The following is a 19,748-nucleotide window of genomic DNA, read 5'->3' on the forward strand; positions in this document are numbered from 1 at the left end:
ATTGGGCAACATTTAAAACTTAATACTTTTTTTCAGTATTTCCCAATTATATCTGCTTGTACCTGAGTATCATTGGAAGAGACAGATAATCTGTCATCGGGTAAAGATGGTGTATAAGCAACAGAAATTGGAGTTCCTGGAATTCCATTTGCCTGAATGTTTTCACTGTCACTGCCATCCTCTAATGATACAGTTGTGCCATCACCACCTGCAGTCCCTTCCACATCTATCAGAAAAGATGCAAAAATAATTAACAAGCATTATATGAGATTAAAAACAGCTTTTAAAGCCAACATTTAAATATGAAAAAAATCATAAGGAGGAGTTTAAGACAGAATTTACATGGCACTACAGAACTATAAAAATTGCAAATATTCTTAATTTCAAATAATGAAAATTACAGTAAGAAATTCAATTATAACTAAACTTGTCAGGGTCACCACTCTACCAAGTGTCCAAGAAGGATTGGTATGGGACATCACCCATTAGTCTGATAAACAATTTACAATGAACTGAAAAGTACAGTGAGACACTGCTACTGGAGAGAGGGAGGCATTTCTGAAGAGTGTTCATACAAAAACAAAGTAAAATAATAATTAAAAACAAAACTGAAAAACCACCAAGAATTTGTATTTTAAAAGAACATTAATTCTTCAATATCAAGTGTAAATCAATGTACGAAATCCTGTCCATTTTACTGTTAAATAATGCACTGCTGAAGTCTGACAGCAGAACTGTCTTCTTCAGCATGCAAGTCATATTTAAATGATGATAAATTTTAGTTAAATATTTGAAAGTGGTAAAATAATTCTTAAGGTCAAGAACCAGACTGCAGTTGCTATTGACTTGATAGATATTAATATAATACCTCCAACTACTATGTTCACCATTTCCTGCACAATACTTTCTACAATTTCTTGTGCCTTCTCTTCACACTCATTGCTTTCACCATCGTAAGTTCCTCCATCAGCTTTAGAAAGATCTTTAAAAAGAAAAACAAACACAAACAAGGATTAATGAGAAACTCTGAGATTAAGATGGTACTTTGCTTGCACTTAATATTTCAGAATAAATGTTTGGATGCTTCAAAAATAGGTGTTTGCAGAATGCAAGAACTCCAGTGGTTAACCTGAAATGTCAATTATTTGCCATTGTAAATGGCAATTAATCTACAGGCCAGTGCCAACAAAACAGATCAATTTTGTATCTTCATATACATTAAAACATGGAAAACTTGAGGGTTCTGAGATGCTCTCAAAAACTTTCACAATATTACACAGAAGCAAAAAGTAATTTTTGATTCAGACCTACAGAGTGCAGGACTTGAGTATGCTCTTGAAGGACAGTGGTAACAAGGACAAATGGGCATTTTGCATTACTCAACTATCTGAAAACTTATGCCTGCATTACTCCAGATTTGGGATAGAAAAAAAAGATAGTCCTCAAGCCTTTATTTTTACAGACCTTTTCCCTCCCTCCATGAAACAGAAATACACACTGATTACTTTCTGCTGCTGTGGCTTGGTCAGCTTCTGTCTGTTCATTTTCAGCACTAGAAATGTCAGATCCATTTTCTGCCTCAATATCTTCTTGAAGGCTTTTGTCCACATCGTTTGTGCTGTGGTCAAGCTCTCTCTCATGGTCTTTGGACAGCTGATCAGCCTGTGCTGGAATATGTCTCAAATGAGGTGATTCAGGCTCATGATGGCTTACTGGAGACTGTTGGAGATGGTGTTGCTGTCTGTGTCTTTCCTTTTCCATCTGTTTGGCTTCCTGAAGCTACAAAAGCATTGCAAACACAGAAGAAATTCACTATCAAAATAAAACAATAAGATATATGCATTATTTTATAGAGAAGAGATATCTATTGTCTCTGCTTACACAGTAGCAGTTTAAGAAAATGCATCTTTGTTTAATTATAAATAACTTCAGTATCATGGGATAATCCATTGCAAGAGGGATGCTTCCCGACTATGCATGTAGTTCACACCTTCACTATCAAAGAAGGGATGACCACACTACAGAGCCAAGAGTTGTCTGCCTGCCCTATTAGGAAGCTCAGGGAGTAGATGTGACAATAAAGAAGGTGTGTTTGGAAAAACATCGAGGCAAACTCTTTTTTGTGGTCCCTTGTTCTGGAATCCCCAGAAAGGGAAGAATTTCTGTGACTTCTGTACACCACCCCCACCCCAAACTTCATATTTTCCACCTATTTCAGAGGGCAAAACACAAGAAGAAAAGTATCAGATACCAGATTCTTTTTTCTCCTCAAAGTACCCAAGTTAGAAGAGCCAAAAAGCCTTAATAGTGATGAGACAAATGTCTCAAGCTGGTTTGCTTTCAAGAGGTAGTTTCTAAATAAAGACACTGAGATACTCACTGCTTGATTTTCCATACGTGCAAAAATGACATTCAGCATTTGGGTTAGAGTGGCCTTGGCTGTAGTTTGATTGATAAGATTTTTGCTTGCTAGGTAGATATTGTAACATGTTCTTACAGCCTGTAGTACTGTTCCTTCGTGGATTTCTATGTGTTGAGATGTTACTGCAGTGAGCAAAGCCTAAATAAACACACATATATACATTTACCAGTCAAAACATTTATCAGTCAAAAAGTTTACAAATTAATAAATATCAAAACTGGACTACTTCTAAAATATATATAAATAAATATTTTGAATACAATTTCATTATGTTTTCCCACATACTCTTGTACCTGTATTGAAAATTCATACCAGTTATATTAAACTGAGTGTTTTTCATCAACATATCAAAGTATTACATGTTTCATAGCACGTAACAGCATGAAGCAACCAAAGGAATCATCAGAGAGGTAGCTAATAGAAGTCATCCTCAAATTTTCTAAACACAAAACAGGAACAGGCTACCCATTAAAGCCTGGAAGGGAAGTCAAAGGGTCCAAAAGTTGTTTTAGAAATAAATGTAAATGTTATGACCAAAAATTGAGTATGAGGTTAGACAGCTATGCTCAGACAACTGCCTTTTACAACAAGCTCTTTTTGGTAGATGCCAGAAAATTGTGTTGGCCCCTCTGCAGACATTTGCTTATTTCTTCCTGATCCTGGTAATATCTGCCTCTCTTTAAAAAAATAAAAACACATTAGCCTGTGGAAGATCAGATAACACAGAGGTAAGGAACAAATTAGCTTTATGTGAGGCAGAGGCAGGCTGGATTAAAGGGCAGAAATAGAGGCAGATAAAATCTGAGGATAGGGTTTGAAAACATTGTCAGGGATGTGTGTAGGAGAGTGGAAGGGGGAGAGCCTGGTTTGCAACAGTTTGTATTCATCACTGTAATCCAGCAGAAGGAATGAGGGAATTTTGAACATTAAAAACTTTGACGGTTACCATTCAATGGGATGTTTGGGGTAAGAAAGAAAGAGCTGGAAGCACTGGAAAGCTCCTATTTTTTAAAATTTGTCACAGTTAAAAAAGTTATTTCAGGTTGGATCATTTACTTGTCAAACTACACCTCGCATCTCTTACTGACATTGTCAGAACTTCAAAACGCACAAGGCACCAAGAGTGGAGAAATAGTACCCATATCTCACTCAAACCCCTTAAAAAGTAACATCAGTCACTCTTAAAAACCAGCTGAACAGCTATTTTTTCCAAACCACTACCATCTGGATCCAACACAGTACATATTTAGATTAGTTAGTATTTCTTTCACTCAGTTACAAATTATATCACTGATACATGTACACACACATACTCAATAATGCAGTTTAGGAGCTACCTACAGCTCCTCACTTGGAAGACAAGGTCTCTTGCAGCCTAGCACTAGGGACACTAATGAAAGGTGCAAGGGGCTCCAGTCTCCATCTCTGGTTCTGGTGATGTCATTCATAAAGTTAATGTCATCTTTGTGTTATCTTCTGTCTCCTTCTTATATATGAATGAGTAAGAAGCTGATATTTGAAAAGTCAATTTTAACTTCCACCTCAGTTCAGCGAAATCTTATGATGTTTTTTCACCCAACTTTTAATAATAGAAAGTGGAGCCAGCTATTAGAGAAAGGTGACAAGGCTACAGATAGATTATATGCTCTTTTGTTTTAATTGGCTTAACAGCTTGAATTTCCTAACTTTTTTTCAGTATGCCTGTTATGAATAGCAGAACCTGGTTCCTTTCACACCACCTGATTAGAGGTGTGGAAGCAAAGAAATGCTTCAAACACACACTGAGACATACCTCCTTTAATATCTTAATCCAGATTCACTGAATAATATTTTCTGTGCAGCCTGAGGAATCAGGGTTTCTACAGGGCATCTCCCTGCAGATATCAAACTACCAAGAGTTTACAGAGCTCTTGACAGTCACTTCTTTGGGTTTCTTTCCTTTCCAGGCACTAGATATGAATCTTAATGACTACCATGCACATTTGCCAACTGATAAGCATTTTTAGCTTTGATCTTTTGCTAATATCTTCCATCTTCCTTACAATTTAGAGTCATTCTCAGGCTATTAGTTATTCTAATTTCACATTTCTCTTCTGCTAGTATGCCAGACCAGTAGAAATATGAAAACAAACGCAAGACAGAAAGAATTTTACAATCACTTTCTGAACATCCTTCCCTCTTGACAGTTTCCATTTAGGGCTCAATTTGATGATATGCCCTAGACAACATCACTTGATTCTCTATCATAGAAGAGTGTATCATTATCACAATGGCATGACAGCTAACTCTGAGAAACCACACGTTATGAAAAGTGGCAGTATTGCTCCTCTGAAACCCTTGTGAACTCACATGTTAGAAAAATAAACCCTTCCTTTCTCATTTTAGTACTTTTCTTCAAGTTACTCCCCCTTACTCTGTGACCAAGCAACCACTATGTCCAACACAAGGAAGAAGAGAGGGGTGACAGATGAGTAGAAGACAATTACCTTAGCTCCCAGAAAAGCAGGATTACTCAAAATCCAAAACTGCTACAAAACACAGGTCCTTGAGAGATGGAGTAACAAAAGCTCTGCCTTCCTCCCAGCCACACTCTTACTCTTACTTTGCAACAGGTACAGAGCATGAAGCCACCTGCACTATTTTAACAGCAACTCATCAATACAAGTAAAAATCACAGAAAACAAAAAGCACCCTCAGGCGGTTCTCTGGTGTTTAGTTTTGGGGTTTTGTTTGTTTTGAAAGTGTCTTCAGTACATACAGAGTATTAAATGCTTGCTAGGACAAGGGATGAGGTAAGGGAAAAGTCTGGGAGCAAAGCCTGGACAGACAAATGGCTCTCTGCAGAGGTGAGAACAGCAAGCTACTCCTATGGAGTCATAGCATTATGTTGTTCTTTTCAATTTCTTTTCGAAATTTCATGTAAAATTTTGCTCTTCAAGGCTTTTTGCAATTGAGTTCCCACTCCTTCTCGTCAGACTTAGCTCATCTGCTCCCACAGTATCCTCACTGTGAGCTAGTAAGTAAACAAAAGGGAAAAAAAGCCTACTTTATTTACTCCTCCCCTTTGCTGCCCTTTAGAAACAGAAGGAAACCTTTGTGAAAGGTTAGAGCCGCCTCATTCTCCTTCAGGTCCTTCCAAGGAAGCTTTCTTTGTCACAAAACTTGCAAAAATACCAACAGCCAACAAGCCCTCTTTGCCCTGAAACTACTGGCGACGATTCTGACTGTGAGTTTGTTTCCTTATGCTTTCCCTCCAGTCCTTCATACTTACTGTTCTGTGTTTGGGAAAGACCTTACAGTTCTGTGCTGCCACCTACTTACTATAAATAAAGCTTAATAATTTTTATAAACAACCATTAGATGGCTTTGGGAAAGGAGAAAAATCCCCAGGATAACTTCCTGAGTTACAGATTATCATATATTTGTGTGACACACACAGTATTTTTTCTTTTAGCCTGAAGCACATTTGCCAAGTGAATTTTCTATTATTTAAAACAAATGGATTAGAACAGTTCAGGAAGTATCCTGCCTTGTGAGGCAAAACAAATGTAATTTTAAAAGTAAACTAAATTAACAATAATCTTCTACTAAAAACATCCAGCATCCATCTATAACTCTAAACTTTTGATTCCTCTCACACTGAATATTCTATAAGAACAGCACAGTTACAGCAAAATAATGTGACTACAACCAGGAGAAAAATTTTCAACTCAGGGTCAGTTTTTTCTTCCTCTCAGCCAACTCTGATCACCTTATCTTTGGAAGATTTATGACACAGTATAGCTGTCATCTGATCAGCACGGGCTTACTTTGTCTTGATTTCGTAATCAGTTGCTTGGAAACTCCTGAGTACTTGGAACAGCACATAAAACAGAGTAGCCCTAGCTCCTCTCTCTACTGTGAATTAGCTGCTAGAATCACATAATTCTGTTTCCTTTGAGAGGGTCTACAGAGTTATTTTCATTTTTTTTTTTAAGTTAACTTGCAGTCCACACATTTACTTATCACAGAATAATGTGTTAGCATGGATCGACTTTTGAAAAACACAGGAAACTGAACTCTTTAAGCCAAAGTTCCTTAAATCAAATAGTCTGCATAGATGTATAATTTTTAAGTGATGCTAAAAAAAGTCACTAAATAACATTCAACTTTTCAGACTACAGCCATCAAGCACACACAAACGTAAGTTAAGCTGTAGAAGTGCCTATATAATATACACTTTCCATATGGCAAACCAAGGAAAGAAAACACGAGTGTAAACAGTTGATATCATGTTAAATACTGCCTCCTCATCCTTATTCATTCTTTACAGATTAAAAAAAAAAAAAAAAAAGAAAAAGAGTTTTGCCATAGTTTTAGTTCTGCAGGCACCAAAAGGCCAGAAGACACATAAACAGAACTTCAAGACCTCTGCAACTGTCAGTGCAAGTCTGCACTCACACACCACAAATGCCACAGCAGCCTTAGGAAAGCAAGCCTGGAGGCAGAAAGATTCAATCAAGGGATGTTATTTCACACAATTTGAATAAACCTCTTTTAATTGCATGAGCAGACTAATTACTTGCATTATTTCTGCCACAACAATCCCCACCACAACAACTATACAAGAAAGTTGTGTGGCTTCCCATCAGAATTACACCCCAGTCAAACTAAACTACAAGGGAAATGAAGGAAAAGGCCAATTTCCCATTCTGGTTCATCACAGAGTCTGTGGATGAAGAACAAGAGCATCACAGCAGAGAAGAGAACATGTGAGCAATAGGAGCAGAAAAGTTAAACTGGTGTCTCTTGTTGCAGGACATGACTCTAAAGCTTAGATAGCTAAAAAAAGACAAAATGCACTTCTCTGTGTCAGCAAGAAGATTATTTCCTTGGTAGTCAGCAGAAAGGTCTTTTCAGAATGTCTGAGCGCTCTGGCAGTTGGGAACTGGCTGAAGATGACTCCACCCCGGAAAGGCACCCAGCAAGCAGGAAACCTGCAGTGCCTGTTGGCTCTTGCCCCACGATGGCTCCCAGATCCCAGAGTGAGGGCAGCACGCTACCCAAGGGCCACCCATCCTGCATGCAGAACCAAGATAACCCTCCAGAGAGGAAGGCGTCCAAGTGATCAAAGTTCTCAGCTTTCACTGTGGTGTTGATGAAGCAGCTGCCCTGTGGGAGTGCTGCTTATGTTGAGGGTAACAGCCTGGGAACACCAGCACAAAAAAGCAGGAAATCCAGGTCTGCCTTCTATCCCCCTGATGGAATTAAGATTCTTCAGACAACATACTAACCACCAGAACCACAGAAGAGTCTAAGAAGATCATCCTTCAAATCATACTGGAGAAGCAGGGTCCACATTCATCTCCGAATTGAAGTGTTAGGAGGCCTAAGAGAGTATGACTGACTTAGAAGTTTCATTATTCTTTCAAAGTCAAAAGTTCTGGTCTTTGCCCAGGTTATTTAAAATTGTCAAGCTTTTTATGGTGTTCTGTGTATTGGACAAAGATGGAGTCAAAGTCAAAACAGCACTCTCAACTTTCCCGGTTACTCTAACATGGCAATTAGCTACACGAAAACAGTAAAAGAAATTAAGGCACTAAAAGAGTGTACACACTTAATGCACTTTGCAATTGTTGAAGAACTGACTTTCTCAAATTTTCTCCTGAACAGAAGGAATATTAGCTCTTAAAGCCCCTTCAGGCAGGGAGGATTGGAATAAGAAAGCATTCAAACAGACAGTATTACAATGCGAGAGAGTTATAATAGTTTCAGCCACTGAAAGTTTAAATCAATAAAAACTTCCCTTTGCAGGATGGAAAACATCTTAAAGACATGAGCAAAACAACACAACAAATCTAGAAAACAGCAGCATGAACCAACATTTTAACAACTATCTGCAGAAATGGAGTGCAAAAAAGAACAGGGAAGGTTTGAGCTATGAAAAGGAGAAGAACAAAGTACATTCTTTGCATTAATACAAGTAAGTACAATCTGCAAGAAATGTCAATGCCTCAGGATACATATACACAAGATTATGAGGTAACAAATACTCAATTTTGCTTAACTAACTTCAAATGTATTCTTCACTCCTGTTCACCATCACAGTTATTTAAAGACTGCTGTTACAGGAACAGGGTACAGCATTTCCACTAAGCAGCCAAATTCTAGTACTTGGCATAGTAATTTCCTGAAACAAACACCCATAATTAATGGCTGCAATCAGAAATAGGTTCCCCAGAAACTTTTGTACAAACTCCACATGCAACATTTATATAAGCTGTGGAAACAAACCCTGGACCTCCTTCAAGCAAAAGTGTATGACACAGCAGTACAAAGCTACCATGGTAATGTCCAACTGCCAGGTCTAATTGCATTTCATCAACAAATTCCAAAATGGATTTTAAAATCTGCTGCTTAATTACCGTTTCTCCCACTGGGGGTGCAGGATTGTTTGACAGTAATTCCTCACAATTAGAGGCTCCACAGGTCTGCTGTGAATGAATTTCACCCAGTGGTCTATGTACTAGACTTGAGGCCACAACCATGAGTTCACCCAAAATGCAGTGGAAGAAATTAGGGGAAGGGCAAAGAATAGGGAGTTTCCATCTCCAAGAAACAGGATAAAGAAAATATTTTAACACTACCATGACATTTACAAATTAAGCACTTCTGGTTTTGAACTCTGAGGTCAAGAATGTCTTCCTGCTGCCACCACTATAAATACAGGAAGTATTAAACATGTTACCTTTATTATTTGTAGCTGAACCCCTTCGTCTGTTTGAGGGCCTTGAAAACAGCCACATATTGTCTCGATAATTCTATCAATTAGTTTTTTTCCTGGAGCTGTACTGTCTGGAGCATTCCCTGTCAAATGCCCATATGCTATAAGTTTCTGGAGAGAGGAAAAAAACTCATGTAAATAAGAGCTTTAAAAAATTAAGCCAGCTTTTTGTTATAATAAATAAATTCACTTGATAGTTCTAACTTGCACAGAATAAATAAAACAGCACCTTTTACCCCATGTATCATAAAACATCAAGGATTTTTTATATATCCTCCAGATTTATTCAATTTTCAGTCAGCAACTGCTATACAAAGTTTGTCAGCAAGTTTAAAGTTTTGTTCAGCAGTTAATGTTCTAAACCAAACAGGATTCCAAAAATTAACTCACATCACAGAAGTCTGTATATATAGTCAATATGCAAATGCTTTTTATACCAGATAAACCATCTGCAAACACTTTCTATTTGAGCTACTAGCTGGTGTTCTACTTTTTAGAGTTTCTTCTGGTGTTTGGTTTTCTAGTATCCTTTGCTTTCCCTAGGTCTTCAATAGTTAGAAGTAAAATTAATTACAAAATTAGTAAAATCCTCTTCTGAACACTTTAGGCACAAGAGTACTTGTAAATCCCCATGCTACACAGAGTAGCATCATGGTACAAGAGCAGGCCAGGCACACATGTGCCTGTGACTGTAAACTGAGTTCACTGTTGGGCTGCTCTGGAGGAGTGAATGGCTAAACACAATGCTGTAGAATTTCTTCTGAAAACATTACAGGGACCTCGAGAGTTTTGAGAGACTACACATCTCAAATTGTAAATATTTTACTGCAATTATAAATAGTATAAAATGAATTTCTAATGCTATACCTGCTGTGTTCCCTCAACACACATTTAAACACATGAAAATAGGTTGCTGTACATAATAACCCAACCAGGAAACCCTGGTAAAACACACAAAGAAAAACACACATACACTACATAATAAATCAGGCATACATTCATCTTTTGTGACAAACACATTCTGTAAAGTAAAATAATAAAAACCCCATGACATTATTTATTTCATATAACTACTCCCCCTCCAAAGCATCAGGATTTTACAGTTGATAGTAAAAACTCATCTTCATACAGACCTGTAAACAATCTAGAGATGTACTGACAATCCTGGGGCACTTGGACTGGCATGCCAATTCAAATGGTAGGAAGTATTTGTCCGCTTCAATGAAGCTTGTCTTTGATTTCACAGGTGGAAGAGTGCTTGAACCAGACTTTGCTTCTCCATGAGGGGGACTAAACAGAATGACTGTATTAGAATACTGTAAAGTGATCACACAAATTGTTCTCACCACCACAATGTTTATGAATGAAATAAAATATCAAAAAAATTAACATTAGGAAAGACAAACTTCTAACAATAGTAATCCATGAAGTATTCTTAACATCTTTTATACTTCATGGCTCCTTCGTGGATCAGGCAAATTGACCCACTTGCCCACTAAGGAGCTATCCAGTGGTACCTGCTGGTATGGAAGCAGAAAGACTTGCTTCCTCTCAAATACCAAAGGACTCCCCTTACTAGACTGGCAAAAGCAACAAACTAACAGAACAAAACCTTTATCTCAATCTCCGCTTCAGGTAACATCACTTAATTTAACAGTCGAGTGGTTACCAACATATCTCACTTGGGTAAATTATCTGAAAATACCAACTGTACAAAAGCAAGAAAATTCTGAGCTGTTGAAGTTTCATTGATTACAGCACCTTTAGAAAGGTCACGATCATTAATGTCACAGAAGGATAATTAGGAATGGGTCATTCTTCACTAATTTGAGTGCATCAATGCTGTTCTGCTTTGGCTCAAAGCAAGATATTTAGATTTTTCATTTCATAGAATAACTCATCACCTTTATATAAAGCATTCCCAACCATATTTTTGCACTCACAGGTACCTTTAGATAAAAGGTAAACAACACTGGCTTGAAAAGCAGTATTAAAAAAAGTGCAAAGTGTCATATTCTGTAGTGAAGGCTCACAGAATTCTTGCAGTAATTCAAATAGATCTTGGTAGAACAACTGCATTGAAATACAGCATGCACATTGCTAATTAAAACAGATGCTTCTCAACATGAAATTGAGAATTTCATGTTCCCAAAGTAGAAGAATGGACTGCTAAGAGTTCATTATAAATCCACAGCATGACTGCAGTCCCACACATTATAGAGTGGGCCTTAAACTAATCAATACAAATTAGTTTCAGCTTTTCAAGGAGCAGGCTGGATTGTCCTTCAGATTGTATCTGTCACCACATTCAAACAGATCTTGTTTAGGTTGCTTAAAAAGGGCACCCAAATTCAAGACTTAAGAGTGAGTAATTAGTATTAAGATGCTACTTTTTACTGGCTACATCTCTTTTGAAAGTTTAAGAATTTATCCCTACACATTTTTTTTCCTGAAAGAAAAAAAAGAAACCTCTGAAGAAGGCCAGAGTTGTTTTGGGTTTTTTGGGGTTTTTTTTTGTTGGATGCATAACTTTATTTATTGCTCTGTATTTTTCTGCTGGAAGCAGAGCTCTTTTGAACAACACCATAATCAGATAAGCTGCAGAGGAAGTACATGATTCTTCTATGTTCCTGAATCTCTCTGATACTCCCTATAAAAGCTTTACTCTGAGGAATGAAAGGGCAGTTATCTGTTGCTTGTGTCTTATGACAAGACTGTACCTCATTGGGTGATTATGCCCATTGAAACCATTAAAATTAAGTTAAAAAGACCACTCTGGAAATATACCCAGAATTGTTCAAAACAAGGAGCAGGCCATGGTGAGATTCCAAAAAAGAAGAACCCATGCCACAGCAAGCCGCTACATTAGCCTGGAGCATCTCCTACTCTCTGAATTGAAAGCTATTTTAAAATGGGCAAGATATTAAATATGGAAGATGATGCACATTTGTCTCTGGAAAAGCAACTCAGTAAGCTCTTCACACTGCTGGTAATGTAAGGGAAGGGGATAGCAGAGACAGGAGAAGAGAAACTCAAAAGCACTTCTTAATATCAGTGAATTGCTTCTTAACCCAGCAACGATTCCCAACACCTTCTTCCCCCAAGGCAGCTACAAAGCATGGGAATTATGAAATATGCTGGTATTTATGTATTAGCCATAGAGAAAGGCTAAGGTATGTATCAAATAATGGATTTGGAAATTTATTTTGGCAGCATTTGCTGTGTAATGGTTACATAAATCAGCTTGTACTTTTTTATTCCCTTCCCCTGCACCCCACTACCAAATACCAGTTCTGTTTAAAAAAAAAATAGCAGAACAAAAGGAGCTGTTTTCCATGCAAAATTTCTGGAAAGTGGAAATTATCTACTCTTCAGTTCATTCTAGGTTAACTGAGATCAATTACCTTGAACAGGGACTGGAAAAATTTAAGCACTCATCATTAGAAATCCCTTATTAGGACATTTGAATCTCAATTACAGAAGTAAGATCCTGAAAATAATTTAATAGACTATGAAGTCTCTCTATTCTAGGGCCTAGAAAAACAGTATTTTCTACTGCACCTAAACAATTTGACTCTACAGTAAGAATAGAGAAGTCCATTCACAATTTCCAAGACCAGCAAAGCCTTCACAGTAGCAAAAGTTTACTGTCAAAATAAAGACAGCACCAAAGAAACCAAAATCTATTTAGAAAATGGCTATAGGAAGATAAGACATACAAATTCTACTCCCAAAAATATCCCAACTTCAGATATTGATAGGGCAGAAATTATGCACTGGAAGTTCAGAAATGGCTCAACCACATTTGTATAAATTATTTTAATTCTGTGGTCTCATTAGTTTTAGCATGGTATTTAACTACAGGACTGGATATTACTTTTCCTTATTCAGTGCCCAGAACAAGTATCTCTCACTGAATATTTAACATAAAGCATTTTTTCTTATCATGCCTCACAATGTGGACTTCTGCTTTATTTATACCACTCTAAGAAAAACCTATTATAAATTCATATTATTACTTTCTGTCTGAGACAATCTTGTAGTGCTGGATGCAATGTTTTCTAAACGCTATACAAATATGAAATTTATTTTTACAATCTTACTGTGAGCTCATTGTATTTACTTCATTTTGCTGGGGGAAAGCAAAGCACAATTTCAATCAGATGAACCCTTTAAGTTTTACAAGCCAAATTTTATAAGCTGCAAGACTAAATTTTTCAGCATATTTGATTTTATTAAGTTTTCTTTTAAATCTTCTTAAACAAAGTTCCCACTGACTTAATTACTGCTGGAAGTGATTCTATTTTCCAAACCAAAACTGTAGATTTCTGCTCAAATATCCAGAGATGAAGCAGAAATCCTTAGCATCCAACTCTGAGGTTTTAATGATTTGCCCAACACTGAAATCCAGTTACAGGGCAGAATAGAGATCCCCAAGCAGCACCCAGCTGCCTAAGAACATTTTCATCCTCAGTTTCACCCACTGATCCAATTCTCTCAACAAGTGGTATGAACAGTCTTCACCTCACAGTCCTGACTCAGAGTTAGGAACACTGGATGAGGAAGACAATCCTGTGGAACATGAACGAAATGCCAATAACAGATCCCACAGCTCAGCAACAGTTAGAAGTTTGTTGACAGCAAAAGACTGCTGAATGCCAATTTTTGGTTTTGCCATCACTTGTAGAAGAATTGCCTTCACAAATCTATACCTATTCCCTAACAAGGTCCTTTCCAGACACTATCTTTGCCAGTTACATTACTTTTCTCTGCTCACTCCCACTTCCTCGCCCCAACCTCCTCCCTCTGATCACTCCAAGTATTTTACCTGCATTCTTCCTCCCTCTCTGAATCTACTTCAAGGCTCTTCCAGCAATATATTGAAATAAATTTCTGTGCCATCCACGAAGACCTTTTCCAACTCTGATCCCTCTTTGGTATGCTCCCTTGTGGCCAGAGAGTACCACCCTGCTCCCTTCTAAGCACCTTCTGCTGCCTCTCCTAAGTCCTGTGCCCTGCACCAGAACAGCCAGACACATAAAGCAGCACTATCTGTACATTTCCAGATACCAACAACCACCCAAAATACACTGAAAATGTTTTTCAGAGAGTCCATACTCCCCATGCAGAATAAGTATGGTACACATTTTAAGATGTTAAAAGCACTATCACTTAATACAATGAACTATCACATACCTTTGCTTTTCTGTTTCAGCCTTTATTTCCTCTGTAAAATGAAACAAAGGCATAGTTATAGAAATGGCATCATAAGCACATTTATAAAATTAAATAACAGAAAACTACTGGATAGCAAAACTATTTAGGCAAACATTTTAAACCAGGATTATTATAAAACAGAAAATACATGTTTACAGTTTCACAAGTACCTGTACTCTCCACCTGCATTGACTGCAAACTGTATCATAATTACTTTGCAAATCTATATTAAAAACTGGATGCTTAAATTTGCATGCAGCCATGCCAGAATAACTTAATGTCCCTGGAATGCTTTTGTGAAGACATTGGCCAGCTCTTTTCACAGCTGATGTATACAGAAACAATAAGGAAAACACAAATATTATTCAAACTATTAATTTACCCATAAAGGATATAAAATATATACTGCTTGATAAATATACAGAAACACAACCAAACAATCCACCACTGCTAGTTCTTACATGAAATCTGAATGACCAATTATCATCCCTGGTTTCAAACAGTGTGAGATACTACAGTAATGACTAAGGGAGAGGAAAAAAGTCTGTAGCACCTCTATTTCACATTATTTTAAAATATATTATAACAGAAGGATTAATAGTTTGCAAACATTTTCAGCAATTTTTTAACTATACATTTTCAAAATAATTTTAAATTACTGGATCTAATTTTAGGAAACATCTTTGAGTCAAGACCAGTCTTGTCTATTCTCTAGTCATTTTGCATGCTTAAATCACAGGGAATTTCATAAAGCCTAGGCTTTCCAGTGCTGAAGCAATACATACTTAAAATAAACTGTACAGGATCAAGAATGAATGCATGTGTGTGTTTGTGTTTTTAAAGAAATCTCAGGAGATGTATTCCAGTATCAAGTCCTGCTCAAACATGCAAAGCCATAATCAACTAAACCAAACACTATACTTTGATTTTTGTGTATAGGCCTTGAACTAGTGGCATGGATTGATTCTGACAAAAACCACAACAACTTAATCTTTCTAACCAAGCTCCCATGCAGCAAAAGCACACTTTGTCTGCCTCCTGTCCTTCATTTGCCACTTCACATGGTCATACTTATTCACTTACCAACACAGGCTCTCATGCTTGGTATTTTACCACAAATCACTTGTAGCAAATATGTTTACTAACTCACTTTCTCAACATCCAGAGAACTGAACATATGGAATGCACATCACCTAAAATCTGTATCTTACTTCTGGTAAGACTGATGGTCATATTTACACTGAGAGGTTAGCAGGTCACTAGTTCATCCCAGAAATAACTACTCCAGAAGTTGATCAAATCTGGGCTACCCAGGATTAGACAAAACATAAAAATAATTCTATATTCTAGGCACTAAGCATTCCTCAGTAAGTAGCAATAATAAGACTCATGGTCTGCAATGTTTCAGTAAAGTATACCTTCCTCCCAGATTACGACATTACGACTTTTACTCACTTGGAGACAAATTCCTGACCAACAGAAAGGAGAAGAAGCTCTCTTCCTCCCTTCCAGAATCTCCATACCTTCCATTATTTTACCTCCCACCTTAGCATTCACATCCAGGAGCTCTGCTCCCTGAGATATGCTGAAGTCTGTCCATCAAACAACATTATCAACCAACAGATAAAACGGAATGACTTCCAAGTTTACAGTTTCCAACAAAACTGACCAGAGGTAAAAAGCTTTTACAAGTATCATTCTAATTAAATTACTACCATTTCAAGCAGCATTGCCTAAGTCTATTCATGTGAAACCACTGATTTTATAACGTCTGTTAAATAAAAAGAAAGGTTCTTACAGCGGCTGATATCAATTATTTTTACAAGACTAGAATATTTGTAATTGCAGAGAAGCATGATATAATACTATTAGTATGAACAAGGTAAAACAGCAAACTTGAACTTTACTTTTACCCTTGAGAATAGAGAAAATCTAATTTCTTTCACTGTCTGATTGCTGCGTCTGCTCTCAGAACACAAGTTAATCACAGCACAATTTCACGGCCACGTATCAACTACATTCAGTAGGAAGCATACAAAAATTCAAGAAGCATTATCACCAGAAAACCAGATTATAATAAAGGTAACTAACAATTCTCATGTGAGGTAACTAATCTGTTAAAGACAGATGAACCAGAACAGTTACTGATGCATTCTTTTCAATGGGAAAAAGTAATCCCTGCAGAACTAAAAATTAGCTGGAAAAGAAAGATGAAGCCAGGCTTGACAACATTCCTTAATTTGCTCTCCCTCTCTCCAAACACACAACCAAAACTGCAACAGAGAGGATCTCAGAGCCAGAAAAGCTTATTATCTCAGAATTACCATTCATTCTGGGAAAGAAGGAATAAAGAGAATGTAAGATGCAAGAACAGGGGATGAAAACTGTAGGGAAGGACAACACCTTCCTCTGTATTTTTTTGTGATGTAAACACAGAATTACTGTGAAAACCAGCTCAGATTACTTTATGGTACTGAAACAATCACGTCCCCTGAAATGGAACTAGTTGTCATTATTTAAAAGTGCAGCAGAAATGACAAAATAAACCCCTTCTGAATCTCCCCTTCACACACAGATCCAGAAGACCTCTTTACAGAATTCTGTGACCTCTATGACAGAATTAATGGAAATACACAAAGCTTTTGCACACCAAAGCTAGAGCTGATCAAAGAAATATATTATTTTGCAGTTTTACAATGGCATGCATCAACCGTTTCCCCAAACAGGCAAAATGAGTCATGTACATGAGTTTCAACATAATTTTCCATTTCATCTACACTTTTACAGACCATCATAATTTCAAAGAAATCTCTGAAAACAACTAAGACCTTTGTTGTTGGTTTTGGTTGGGTTTGAGTAATTTTCTTCACAGCAGGTTGTAGATGGTGCTGTTTTTTGTGCTGGAAGCACTGCTGATAAATCAGGAATGCTTCAGTTAAGCAGTGCTGACAGAGAGTCAAGGGTTTTTTTCAGTTTCTCACTCCACCCCACCAGTGAGTAGGCTGGGGCTGCCCACCACAACAGCCAGCCCCTACAGACCCCAGGGGTATTCCATTCCCCAGGGTGTCACACTCAGCAATAAAAAATTGGGGAAGGGTGTGTGTGTGCAGTTTGCCTGTGCTGCTAGGGGACTCGCTGATAACTGGTCACTTGCAGCGGTGAGCTGCTGCATTTTTCTGCATCACACGTTTCTTGAGTGTGATTTTCCTTGTCATTTGTCCCTATTTTCCTTTTTTTTAAATTCATCTGTCTTTATCTTAATCCAAAGTTTTTGCCCTTTTACCCTTCCAGCTCTCTGATATAAGCCAGTTAGTTGCTGGCCAGAGATAAACCGCAACAGGCACCCATAATTTCATTCTCACCTCTCCAGCTTTAATTCACTATGTTTAACATGACATTTGAACACTTTTCCTTACTCTCTTCAGACTGCTTACAGTTTTCAGTATAAAAAACCTCAAACTAGTTTCCAGTTTTCCCTCTTTTCCTTTAATACCTTATAACCAACTAATCTCATGTGCAACTATGAAATCAACAAATTTCTCTGTAATGACTAACACCAAACAGCAACATCAAAATGTCCAAGCAGGTCGAGTAGGTGCTGTGGGCAGTACTGGATTGTAACACCAAACAAAACTCCAATTTAAGAATAATTCACTGTTTACCTCCTATATCCAATTCAAAGTATGATTTAAACCTTTAAAAGCATTTCTAATAACCTAAATTTCAAATGGGTATCTTCAGGTATTATTTCCTTCTGGTTACCTAAACATGCTGTCATAGTAAGTGAAGTAAAAATATTCTAGAGTGATACTTTGGTAGAAGTCAAGAATAACAGTCTCATCAAGTAAGGAATAACTAAAATGTTATCTTCAGGATTGCTACACAGAGCTAAATTCTATTATATCATCATCAAACTGTACATCAGATTACAGGAAAAAGAATTCTTATCAAACTTGCTCTTGGAAAAAATGCAAACTACCATGAAGTGGAAAAATACTTTACAAGTTCATTATAAAATATGATGGTAGGTAAACCCCACACATCTAAAAGTACTTAATACATCTCATTCTATTTTTCCATTCTTGCATCAGAATTGTATTCAAGAACAAGTACATATTACATTCCCACAATACTGTATTCTAAACAACTGCCAGAGAAGCACATGCATAATTCTTAATTCCACAAGAATCTGCACATCTAAAGCCTAATTCTCACTGTAAGTATCAGAATAAAAGCTTATTAAATATATAATGAATTCAAGACAGAAAGCAGTAGCATTTTAAAGAACTGTAACATCTTAGGTAATCAGAAGGCAGAACTATTCAAAGCAGCACAGGCTGCAATAATTCAAGGAAACAAGTCAATGTTTGGCATTCACATGAATTATACCACAGAAAACTACTGTGAGAAGGAAGCAATTTGCATTCAATTCTTTCAAGTCAAAGCAGGTGGATAAGATCCAAGGAACAAGCAGTGAAGATGAATTTAAATTACACCGCTATCTATATTAAAAAAAGGTGAAATCAAATTAAAGCATCCAAGTATTCTAGTGACGGTCTCCAGTACCATACAAAATATTGAGGCAAATAAATGATTTAAAGACCCCACATTTTCCCTCATTAACAATACAGAAAATACTTCTCCATTTCAAGGTACACGAAAACTCTGTAATATAAACCTAGAAATTCCTTATTTATTTGAAAATAACTTCAATTAACTACACTCCCAACTATGTAATAAGATTATTACACATATGGTAACAGTTTAATTTTTAAAAAGTACCAAGTCTGAACTTATAGTAGTAAAGCCATGTAACTATGACAGGGACAAAAATACCCACTTCCCCTTCAAAGAGAAGAAATTCCAAACAGATAATGCTGAGTATGTTCTTTCCCGAACTGGGTTATTAGAATATATTTCTGAGGAAACATCTCAAACTTACTTCATTTCTGCACATCTGTAAGCTTCAAGCAGCGTTGAAAAATCTCACCTATTCAGCTAAAGTACTAAGACCCAAAAGGCACTAACAGACTCCAGGGAAAAACCTAAAATAATTACATCTAAGGAGCCCAAATAATGGAACTGGAGAAACATACAGCTGTTTTTAACTCAAGCTCCACTATCCTAAAAAAATTATAATCCAGAGATGCCCTCTGTAGGCAATTTTTGCTAAGTCAGCACATTTAAGAAAAAACAGTAAGTTTATGTCAAAATACATGTTGCAAATTTAGCACCTGCTTTCACCCAAACATTTTCCTTAACATCTAAGCCACTTACAGATCATCCACAAAGCTTAAGATTTGCCAAGAGACAGTGTCCAGAGCACACACACAGACTCTACTGAGG

General features: G+C 37.0%; 1 protein-coding gene across 1 annotated transcript in view; it reads right to left on the reverse strand.

Moving 5' to 3' along the window:
• ARFGEF1 (ADP ribosylation factor guanine nucleotide exchange factor 1) overlaps window positions 1-19,748 on the reverse strand; it is an 84,102-nt gene that overhangs the window by 43,585 nt on the left and 20,769 nt on the right. Inside the window, exons 2-8 of the mRNA XM_058018878.1 lie at window positions 14,382-14,412; window positions 10,319-10,475; window positions 9,150-9,296; window positions 2,381-2,560; window positions 1,506-1,779; window positions 869-982; window positions 63-226 (exon numbers count right to left, since the gene is read on the reverse strand). Coding sequence (XP_057874861.1) covers window positions 63-226; window positions 869-982; window positions 1,506-1,779; window positions 2,381-2,560; window positions 9,150-9,296; window positions 10,319-10,475; window positions 14,382-14,412 — 1,067 coding nt within the window. The remainder of the gene's footprint in view (window positions 1-62; window positions 227-868; window positions 983-1,505; window positions 1,780-2,380; window positions 2,561-9,149; window positions 9,297-10,318; window positions 10,476-14,381; window positions 14,413-19,748) is intronic.

Source organism: Melospiza georgiana, chromosome 1 (assembly GCF_028018845.1).
Source record: "Melospiza georgiana isolate bMelGeo1 chromosome 1, bMelGeo1.pri, whole genome shotgun sequence".
NCBI classification, from domain to species: domain Eukaryota; kingdom Metazoa; phylum Chordata; class Aves; order Passeriformes; family Passerellidae; genus Melospiza; species Melospiza georgiana.